The 11,467-nt window shown below is 44.0% G+C and overlaps 1 protein-coding gene across 3 annotated transcripts in view; it reads left to right on the top strand.

Moving 5' to 3' along the window:
* The first annotated feature begins 270 nt into the window (after positions 1-270).
* LRP4 (LDL receptor related protein 4) overlaps positions 271-11,467 on the top strand; it is an 83,085-nt gene continuing 71,888 nt past the window's right edge. For all 3 annotated transcript variants that reach the window (XM_021533348.3, XM_077784176.1, XM_077784177.1), the window contains exon 1: positions 271-441. In XM_021533348.3, coding sequence (XP_021389023.2) covers positions 357-441 — 85 coding nt within the window. In that variant the 5' untranslated portion in view covers positions 271-356. The remainder of the gene's footprint in view (positions 442-11,467) is intronic.

Here is an 11,467-nt window from a genome sequence, read left to right as displayed (position 1 = left end):
TGGGGGCAAGGGCTAAGGGGTTCTTGGGGTTCTGGGCGAGCCCAAGGGTCTCGCTGAGGTGACGGACGACGGCCCCTTAGGGTGGGGAAGGGAGGTGCGTGTCTCGCCGCGGAGCCTCCGCCGCGCCGAAACTTTGCGAAGCGTCTCGGCGCTGGGGGGAGCGGGGCGGGGGCTGCCCCGGCGGAGCTCCTCCTTTGGGGCCGGGCCTGGGCGGGTGGAGCGAGGAGGGAGCCCCCGGCCCCGGAGTGCCGCGGCTGCGGACGGAGCGAGCGGCGGTCGTGCCGGGGTGCTTCGCGCGGGAGGCGCCCGCGACGTCGCTGCGGGCGGCCCGGGCACGGGGCCGGGGCGCTGCCACCATGAGGCGGCGCGGCGGGGGTTGTCTCCTGCCCGCGCCTCCGCAGCTCCTGCTGGTGCTGCTGGGAGCGCTGCTCCGCTCCAGAGGTAAGCGGCTGCCGCGGCACGCTCTGCCCCGCGCCAGCGCGGGGGGCCCAGCCGCCGTCCCGAGCTCGGCGGCGGTGATCTGTGCCCGGGCGGAGAGCCCTGCCCGGCCGCGCCGCTCACCTGCCCGCGCCCGCCGGGCGGAGAGCCCTGCCCTGCGCCGCCCGCCGCGCTTTGTCCGCGCCCCGTCCCGCGCCCGGACGCGGGGCTCTCGCCTTCGCCGTGTCTCGGCGTGCTGGAGCCGGCGGAATGCCCCGGCAGGCCGGAGCGCGGGTCGCGGAGCTGCGCTGCCCTGGGAGCGCCCACGCGGCCGCTGCCCCCCGCGGAAGTTTGGCGGCGGCGGGCGCGGGCTTTGTTCCCGCGGTGCGAGCGGCGGGCCGGGCCGGGGCGGGCGCGCAGGTTGCCTCGCAGGCTGCCGTGCCCGGCGTGTCGGGACAGCCGCCGCTCCGGAGCAGGAATGCAGCCGCGCACCCGCCGCGACGGGCCCCTTAAAGGTACAGCCCGGCTCCGCGGTGGCGCCCCGGGCTACCTGCCTCGCTTCGGCGTGGACTGGGAGTCCTCCCGCAGCGCCCTGGCACAGCGCGGCCAGAGCAGGAGTACCAAAAATAGTGATGAGGGGAAGGTTTCGCGGCGCTCTTAGCGAGCCGGGAGGTAGTCTCATGAAGTCTCGCCATGAAAACTTCAGCTTCGTGGTTGCTCTGTCAACTGACATCTGCTGTTTCTTCGGCTTGTGCTGAGGTTCTTGATTTTACAAGTGCGCCCGATGGAGAAGAAAGCATCTAAACGCTTCGCAAAATTGTTTATAAAGCGTTAGAAGGCTTTTGGGGGAGGGGTGTGGAGAGGAGATACGTACCTCATTTCTTTTCCTTCACTGCTTTGGCAGCTGCTGTATAATTTCACCCATCCGTTTTCTCCTGTGCTATTCTGAAATTGCAGGAAGCATTTGCAGTAGTGCTGCTGACCTCCATCATTCTACAAGTATTGCCCCTGGGGCACAATCATGGGGAGTTTGGGTTTCACATAATATTATTTCTCTTCTAACAAGAAACCTAATTGCAGGCAGCTTTGAAGAATGTGCTAAGCCAGCTTGGATAGACTGACTAGAAAGGGCTGTAGTTCTGTGTATCAGAAAGCCTGCTTTTTAGGAGCCAGAAGTACTCTTGAGTTTCCAAATGCCACACAGATACTTAGCTGCCCTCTAGGAGTGAGAAGGATCTAAAAGATAGACCTTAGTGTAGGTGCAGATCTGGATGTGTTTTATTTTGGCTGTTACCCAGGTGCTCCTAGTTAATGTGTCTGGGCTGTTAACAGCCATGTGGGGGATGTCTGATTGTAAAATGCAAGTTTGCTAGTAGGTGGTTGTTCCTTGATGTCTCTAGGATGCTTTTTTTATGGCAGCTTGTTTCTCTTTCAAGTAGTTTTCCCATCAGTGCACTTTTGTATCCTCTTGTCAGATCACTGTAAGTTTATGATTGGATGTGCCAGCTGCTTCCAGAAGTGAATATCCTATTTCCCTCATCAAAATATGAGGGAATAAGGACATAATTTTACAATAAGGACACAATTCCTGAGCAGTCTTGTTAGGAATGTGACATTTGACTCAGCTAATATATCAAGCAGCAATCCAATTTATTAATTAATATAGTAACCTATGAGCAAAGACAACGCTGGGTACAGCGGTGGGGGTTTTCCCCTCTGACTGCACACCAGTTGTTGGGCTTGCTGGTATTTATTGATCATATTCATGCATATTCATAATCTCTTCCCAGTTTCTACGTGAGCTTTCGACAGTTTCCATTTCTACCTTTAACATCACAATTCTATACTCCAGGCTCATAAATCTATGATGGTGATGTTTGGTTCCTTTCCAATTTCTATACCCTATTGTGTATATCCCAGGATGTGTGTCCATATGGTGGGGTCCAACTTCTATTTTCTGGGGTCATTAATCTATGGTAGTGATGTCCAGCTTCCCCCTTCAAAGTCACTAATCAGCAATTTTGAGGTCCATCTTCCTTCTCCAGGAGCTTGAAATAGGGTCACTTCCCTTTCTGTTTAAATCCTTTGTACATTCTAAAGCTACAGTTTAAAATCCTTAGTACTAAGCAACATTCTAAGGTTATAATCCAAAAGTTCTTATAGCTTAAGACTTATAATTGTTATTTGCAAACAAAAGATTGGTTCAAAAGCCTTCTTCCATGCTTTCCTTGGTTGTTTATTAGAAATCATCTTTATAGCTGTCCCATGGCTGTGTTCCACACATTTCATAACCACAACTACACTGGTTGCCTTTATTTACCTGACATGAAACACAACTTTGTATTTCACAGTCTTTTTCGTATTAGAAATAAGAAAAAACATGAGGAGATATCAGGATGGAGGTGGCAGAGAAAATGTCAAAATTTGTGATGAGTCAGTGTTCATTCACTTAGCTAGAAAATGTTAAAAGTTGTCCCTTAGAAGTACCTGCAGGGCTGGTGTGCAGCTTAACTGTCAAAAAGCACTCACGGAAGTTGTGATGCCAAAGAGGTAAGTTGTTAGAAACACTTGGTCATTTGCTTTTCTGCCTCAGTACAGGAGAGCATAAGGCAAACAAGTCTGCAAGACTGACCTTTGACTCTTTTGTAGTGGATAGGGGCAGATCAAACTGGAGAAGTCTATGCCAAAAAATCCCCATACCAAACCAACAAAAAAGAGGTCTACAAGTATCTTGAGCTCTTGGAAAAATGCATTGCAGGTAAAAACAGGTATACAGAGGGAATTTAATGCTCATTTCACACACTGCTGGTGGCTGGAGCGAAGAAGGACCTGATGTTAAGATGGTCTGTGTTAGTATAAATACAGAATGTCACAGAACCCATCTGGCTGATATGTTTGCTGTTCTGGCTTCTGGAACTGTGCCAGAAAAATGCATAGCTAATATCAGAGCTTCACTTCTGAAACACCTTGACTAGGTTTTATAGCTGGAAACCTGAATATGTTACTTCTGTGGACGTATATTTTGCAGTGGGAGTCACAGTTTCAACTACCTGTGCTTGGCATTGCTGTTGGTTCTACAGCTATTAGCCAAGTGCAAAGCACCCATTTTTTATTGTCAACTCCGAGCTGATAATGTTGTCCTTCCTGGGTGTGCTGAGAGTCCTAGGGTTTGCTGAATCATCAATTTGGATGATATTCACAGATCTCTTGATCACCCTGAATTATCTTGACTTTTTTTTTTTTTTCAAAGTGATGATGGAACTGAGTAGCATTCCCTGTATTTCTAAAATGAAGCCCAACATGCTGCATGTGGTGACAAGTGATGGGTTTGGTTTTTTTTTGTTTTGCTTTTGACAATTCTGTCTACTAAAACATAGTGGAAAAGCATATGGCACAAATCTTCGAGTATGAAGTTAGCATTATTGTTTTATTTAGTGTATATAAGCAATTTTCTTTTATATTCTCATTCTAGAAGCCTTTAATTAGCACGTTCAGTCAGCTTATATAGCACTGTTTGCAGTAGAGAAACTTCTTGTATCTTGGGAGTGTGGGTGTATGCAGCAAGAAAATTAATAGGTGCATAGTTGCATAAAGTGTTTGCATTTCCAGAATGTCTTGTGAACCTTGATGAGGGATATTCTCTTCCTGTGGGCCACAAAATGTGATTTCAGAAAGCTGGTAGTTGTTTTTCTACATTGTATTCCTTGAAATTACAGAAGGAAAAAGTGGTTAGATACAAACATTATCCAGTTGTTTGTAGTTCAAACCAGAAAACAGTAGTTGCTGTATGTTAACTAGAAAAAAAAATCAAAGTGATTTGTATTTTGTTTTTACTTGTAAATGCTCTCCAGACTAGTGAAATTAACATTAAAAAATAGTTAAAACATTAATTCTATGAGAATGATCTGTAGCCTGATAGTGCTCTTGAATCTTCATGCACTCTTGTGAAATAGGCAAATATTATCCTTGTTTTGTAAATGTGGGAAGTGAAGTAGAAATTGTCTTGCCCAAGGCCAACTCCATTTGCCCTAGAATGCAACTTACCGTTGAATACAATAGAATGTATGCTTCATAACACTTATAAAAGCTGATAAAGAGATATTATCTTAAAAACCAGTCAAGGTTTTAAAAATAGGTTTGTATAGTAAGTGCATGTTCTGTAGCTTCATTGAATTCCTTTGCTGCTTGTGACTATTTCTCTTTTTAATAATAGTTACAATTTCTCTTGCTGATGGTCACAAGATCATAAAATCACAGAAATTTTACTGACACTGGAAAGGGTGAATTGGTAAATAAAGTGTTATTAAAATAAATGTAAAAGAAAGGTGGATACTTAATTTCTCTAGTCCTCTGTTAATTCTGGCTTAGCTGTTTGTGATGTTTTCTCATATGGGTTTACATAGTCAGATGGTATATATGTGGACTTAAACTGACCATCTTTTAAGATGTCTGGCTTTACCTGATAAAACATCCAGAGCTGGAGCTCTGGCATATAACAAACCCACTCCTTTAAATGGCATACTGTATTTAGTGTCTGTTTGTGTTTCACACAAATAATGGCAGAAAACACTACATGTAATTGTCATCCATTAATCTCATGTCCTTGATGGTTAGGCTCTTACTTTTGTGTCTGTGGTGCCAATGGTTCTTCGCCATTGCTGTTAGGTTAGGTATTACTATTTTTACTCTTTTATGGGATTTTGTTTTCTCTCCTGAGTGAAAACTGTAATACTCCTTGAATCCCTTCTTTCTTCTGTCTTTAGATTTTCATTTCCCCATACTAAAGATAGTAAGCGTATGGATGCAGGGGCTTGTTATTCTGTAGACTTGTGGTTTATTCATGCTGTATATCTGGTTGCTCTGGGACTGTTACCTGGGAGTATTTGACTGCCCTCCTGTTGTGAGTGAATTCATGTTCAGGTTTTTCAGCTTTCCAGACATGTTTTTTTTTGCCTCTCTTATGCAGAACTGTCTGGTAGGTGCTGAAGCATTACAGCCTTTGCATTTATTCTGGGGGTCTTTTGAGCTGCAATCAGTCTTTCTGTGAGCAGCAGATCTTCTCAGCTGTTGTGACCCTAGATGAAAAGAGACTCGCTGTGTAAAGGCAAGAAAGTAAGTTTTCATAAAGACTTTATTAACATCAAATGTTTGTTGAATTTTGTAGTGCTGAATTGTGAATGACTGAAATTCTTCATATCAGGGAATTAGGTAATTTAATATAGAAGACAAAGAAGAAAATGGAAATTAAGTATCATGAGCCCGATTCTGATGGTATGGGATACATTAAGCATTCTGGTATAAGCATGTTAGCACACCTGTGGATTGAAAAGTAGTAACAGAAGCTTTGTCTGTCATGAGGTTCTTAGGTGATTAGGTTCTGGCATTAGCCGCCAGTCAGCAAGTCACAAACCGTTAAGATTAACAGACAGTAATGTAGATGAATATTCAATGTTTGCACTGCCAGTTGCAGTTTGGTCAAAAAGTGTATGCCCAAGGACAGCGCAGATCTTTTTTCTCAAACTGCTGTATGTTGATAGCAACTTTCTGGTGTTGCAATACTAAGAAGTAAAAAGCACCGAATTTTTTCTCTGAATGAGTTTAGAGTTAGAATAGAATTCACCTTCCTGTACTGTATTGATGAGGTTGTATAAAGAACTGTTGTCCAGCAAAGCTTCCAGTAGATAAGATACTTGCCTGAAAACAGCCCTTGTGTTCTGTAGTGTCAAGGTGGAATTTTACTCTTGGAGTTAAATCTACCAGCAGTGAGATGCTATCATGACTCCAGGCAGGGGAGACCACTCTCCTGGCTACCAGCATGGTGACTTCCTCCGTGTGCCCTAGCAGGGCATAGTCTTCTGTGTCTCTTTGTTACTGCCTGGTAGCCCCTCCCAGCTGCTGGAGCTTTCTGTTTCTATTGCATAGCAGCAGTTCTTTAATCAGAAATCTTGTTAGTATTCAAGGATAATTGATCCGACTCTCTGGTAGGGGGTGGGGACCCAGCCTTGCATCCTTCTCCTCCTTGCCACCCCCAGTTTGACCCCTGTTGTCTCTTTGTTTCCTCCTGTTAAGTTTGTGCCAGTGATATGTGTGTGTGCTGTTTTTCCAAGCAGCCTGAAGTTGGCTGTAACCAAGAGCAGCAGCTAAATAGAGCCCGATTTCCCCGCTTCCTGGCGTTCAGTTGTTCGGCTCCATTTTCTGGTCTTCTGTGTTTTTGATTTGAAGAGAAGGAACTTACTTGGTGCCCCCGGGCATCTCTTAAACCCATTAGAGCAAACTCCATTATTTCACTGTACTTAGAAATCCTCCTCCTTTAGCCCCAGCATCCATCAAAATAATGTATCCTCTGTAATGCCCTCTGGAAAATGTTTAATAGGATCTTTTCAAACTCAAGGAGAGTTCCAATTGGAAAGGGGGAGGGGAGAAGGCTAAAGGAAGATCTGACTGTGACTTGCAGTAAGCCTGAACTTGGCCTGTGTCAGCTCTCCCTTCACCTCCATGCTGAACAGAGCGGATCCAACACTGGGATCAAAGCTGGAAACAAAAGGCTTTTGGAGAAAAATTTCCCGTCTGGCCAAGAGGCAGCCACACAAAAGTGGTGCATAATTTATCACTCGAGGTTTATTTCTGCTGTGCTCCTTCTGGAGAGAGGAGGAAAAAAGAAGTGACTCTCCTGCTGTTTTGAAGTGGATAAGTAATGGCTTTGGAGATTTGAGGCAGGAAGGAGCTAGAGATACCATGGAAAAATCTTTTCAGTGCATTCCGTACCCAGCTTCTCTCTTCTCAGACGTGGTCAGACATTATTTCTCTTGAGGGAAACCCTATTCTTGCATTTTGAAGTTTCAGAGAGTGAGGACTTTTAACTTCTCTGGTAATTTCCAAATCACAATGGAGTGGTGTTGCCTTTGGCAAAATCAAGTTCTTTGACTTTCTGAGGTGTTTTTCTTAACTTAAGGATTGTCTGGGTGCTGTGGCTTTGTATAATATGAAGGAAGAGGCTACGTTTGCCCCAAAGCCTTTATAGTCTTAATTGGACATTTGACATCTGATAAGGATCAGGGGTGTGATAATTCTACTGGGCTAGATAAGGTCAATATTAAAATTGTATTGCTTTCTAATTAAATTTCCTTTAAGTTTTTCATTCCAATCACTTCTTAGAAGGAGGATAGAGAGAGGTTTTGGGTAGGAGTTGGCATCAAAGACTACTGAAAGCTGGTAACTGTGTAAATAAGGATGAGGAAGCAAATGCAAGAGTAGTAAACCATGAGAAGAAGCTAAAGGGCTATAGGAGTATAGATATTAACAGAAGCAAAGATAGGCATTTTGGAAATGAGAGCCAAGGACTTGAGCTGGCAAAGGAACAGAAGAGTTGTGTAAGGAAATCCAAGTGGAGTAATTATGTGGGATCTGATGGCAGAAAGAGTTGTTAATTAGGTAGTATAAAAGATGGAAATTTTGAAAGTGAAGATGAGCATTGAGCATTATTTAACTGCTGAGACAGGGAAAGACTTATTTTACTAATGCTTTAAAGGAGGATGTGACAAGTTGCTAGGAATCTGTGACAGTAGAGTCCCTGACCTAATAGAGTGATTTTATGAAATATTAGGAACCTAGCAATGGAGTGGGAAGGGAGACTGTTAGCAGAACATTGAGATGGGGAGCCCATGAGGTAGCTCCATCACCACCTCTGTCTGCAGTGGTGGAATATGGAATCTGTCAGCCTTGGGAGCACTTAATTTAGAAGGATTTTTGAGTGGGATGTCCAAGAAGGTATTTTGATGGACAGTATTGTCTGGAAAAGTGTATGAAATGGGAGGGCAGAACTGAAGTGAGTAGCTAGAACTTTGGAGATAATTGCTTGGACAAAAACATAATGTGAGAATAGGAGATTACTATGGGTTTGGTAAGAAGTCTGGATATAGAAACAAATGTAAGTCTGGTGACAGAAAATTGCTCCTTTCCTGGAAAAACAGCATACTTCTCTTCCCCTTCCCCATTAAGAATTGCTGTGTGAAAGAGTGAGTCACTATAGTGAACAGTTAAAACACAGACACTTGATGTTCTCAGCCTTCTTTTCTGAAAGGCTTGTAAGAAGCATTCTGGGATTATGCAAGGTTAGAGGGAAATACACACTCTGCTCCTTTAGCCTGAATCTCCGGCTCTGTCAGTTCATTTGTCTTGGTGACAACTGGTAGTGCTGGGAGAGGTTCTTGCTTAAGGTGCAGCGATTCAGTGTATCAGAACTGTCTTGTGGGATCTAGGATTAGAATAAAATAAAGACACACCTTTTTTTTTCCTCTTTTTTCCCCTTTTTTTTTCCTTGTGCTCCCACCCAATTTTAGTTCTGAATTTCCATGACTGCTGAATAGTCAAATCCCTTCTTTGCAACTTGAGGGCAGGGGGAAAAAAAAAGGGAGAGAAGTCTTGGGGTTGTAATTTCCTGCTTCTGTTCTGAGCTTCTGAGGATGAACCAGGAGGTGGGCTAATTCTCTAAATTAAAAATGCATTTGTTAAGAGGAAGCCAGCTTTACTGATGTCCTTTCTTTGTTATTCAGACTTTGCCACTTCTTCAAGCTTGACAAATTTAAGAAATTCGGTTTTTGAGGCCTCAAAGACTGCATTCTCTTCACTGTGATTTTTGAAGCCTGCTACTCCTGAAAAGCCTGAATTGAGCTTCTTGTGGCTGAAGGACATGCCACTAATTTGTGCTGCCTTTATAAAAAGGGCCTTGATCAGCATAGTACCTATTAGCATGAGGAAAAACATAACAAGTCTGTCTGTGAGAGAAAACTAGAGAGTTTGTGGTATGGGAAAGGGGAGATAGATTGGAGGCTGCCATTCTGGAGGCTTTAATAGCCAAGAAACAGGAGAGAATAGTCATTGGTAAATAGGAATGCTAGAGAACTACCTTCATTTTTGTCTTGAATCTCAAATAGAAATATTCAGTGTTTAAGTCTTAGAAAGCGTGATGCAGGACTGAGAGGCTGGGTCAGGAGTCCTTCTAGAGCAATAGTCATTGCCCTGCAAACAGACCTAAGTTAAATACAAGGAAAGAGCAAGTTGAGCTCAGAGCTGTATTAATGCAGAGATGAAGTGGTGAAGGGAATTTTCTTGGGCATTGTCTTGGAAACTGGGAGGGTCTGATTTGTCCAGTTGGTGTGGTTATGGCCCTTTGCTATCTTAGGGAAGGCTGCTTCTGCATCTGTCTTCTTCCCTGATCAGTGAACAGCAGCTGCAGGAGAGTGTTGACTCAAGCTGATTGCCAAGCAGTTATCTCCACCACAAGGGTGGTAACCTCATGTGATGGTTTGAACTGTCACCGCTCATGACTCAATACTATCTGTAGGCCTTTGTTCACTGCATTTTTGAGTGCAAGGAAGAATTCAGACCTGCAGTCAGCATTACCTTAAGCAACAGAAGACCTTTAGGCCTTTTGGGTGTTAGTTGTTGGTTTTAGGGGGTTTGTTTTTGTTCTTGGTTTGTTCTGTCGATTTTTTTTTCCCCAGGCACAAGGTTCTTTTATCTGGAAAGCAGATGGATCCTCTGCCTGTGCTTCAACTTCTCCAGAAGGGCAGATTTGTCATCTTTGCATCTTTACAGTTACGTTGAATAATTTCTATGCTGCCAGTAATCAAGCAAGAACAACCTTGGTGTTCCCTGACTCCTGCAACCTTCGACTACAAACTTTGGCTTGAAGCAGCTTGCTCACTAACAGGAGAAGCCTGTTATTTCTCTGAGATTTCTCTTGTTTGTGACCTGCCTTCTGTGAACTGGAAGAGGAGGAACTGGAAGAAGAGGAGCTGTAATCTTCTGTTGCTCTTAGTGCAAATTCCAGACTAGAACAAAATAAGTAGATTGCTTATGTTTATGTTTTCCAGTCAATTGTCCCTATAAAATGTTGAATGTTTTTTTGGTGCTTCTTTTATTGCCTTGTTACGGTTAGTTCTTCACCCACAAGTCTTTAGAAGTCTGGGAGCAAGCTTTTAAGCTTGAAAGGTGTCAAAAGGAATGTTTAAAAAAAAAAAGGGACAGTTCCTCTGATACTCTGTAATAACTTTTTCTTGGTTATGCTGGGGAAGCAAACTTGATGATGGTAATATAGAAGAATAAGAGAAACTTGAATTATTTTTTGAGAAAGGACCCATGAGCAATTTTTGTGATGAGACACTTTAGAACAGACTGGCAAGAGAGAGGGGGTGGCAGACACTTGTCTCCTTTAAATGCTTGGCAAAACCCCACTTAGCTTAATTGGGTACACAAGGTGAAGCCTAACACAGTTACAATATAAAAATAATAGGAGATACAGAGGGCAAATTAGACCTATGTAGAGTTCATCAATAGGATAAAAATGAACAGTACTCAGACAGAAGCCTTTGAGCAAGGAAGGGAGTGAGGCAGAGGTGACATCTTTGGTATGTACATCTTGACTTACCCGCTCAGGCTTCGATTAAGTGACTGGGACAGCTGCCAAAACACCTACGTTAGCTGGCTAATGTACTGCGGTGCATTGGTCCTGCAGGTTTATCTGGGAAAGGCGTGCAGTTTTATCTGGCTCTGTCTTGGGTTTTTTCTTGAACAGCATTGTAACAACATGCTTTGCATCCTGTGTCAAGATCTTAAATGAAATGTGGTGGCAATGGTAAAACTGCTTCTTGAAGTGTTGTGAGGACAAGAGGCCATTGGATGCACCCTAGAAGACCAGGTAGCCCAAGGAGCCTGCTTTTCTGCCTGTGCAGGCTGCATACCAAAGTCTCTAACGTATGTGCTTTATGGCTCCATGCCCTTTATAGACAAGCAGAAGGGGAGTGGCTCACAGGAGCAGAGTGGCACTAACTCCATAAGGAGAATATTATCTGCTGTGGGATGGGACTGAGCTAAGGTGGGTAGACAGCACAGACCCTCTACAGTCCCACCTTAATGAGCCTCAGGAACGTTTGCATTCTTAAGACTCTGTGTGGCTGTTCTGGCTGTATAAGTGGCCCTAGCAAGTAGGACATGTTTGAATTGTTCAAACCATTAGACCTGAATACACTGCTGAGATCTTCCTCCTATA

This window comes from Lonchura striata, chromosome 6 (genome assembly GCF_046129695.1).
Source record: "Lonchura striata isolate bLonStr1 chromosome 6, bLonStr1.mat, whole genome shotgun sequence".
Taxonomy (NCBI): domain Eukaryota; kingdom Metazoa; phylum Chordata; class Aves; order Passeriformes; family Estrildidae; genus Lonchura; species Lonchura striata.
This window is presented reverse-complemented; position numbering and strand designations above follow the sequence as displayed.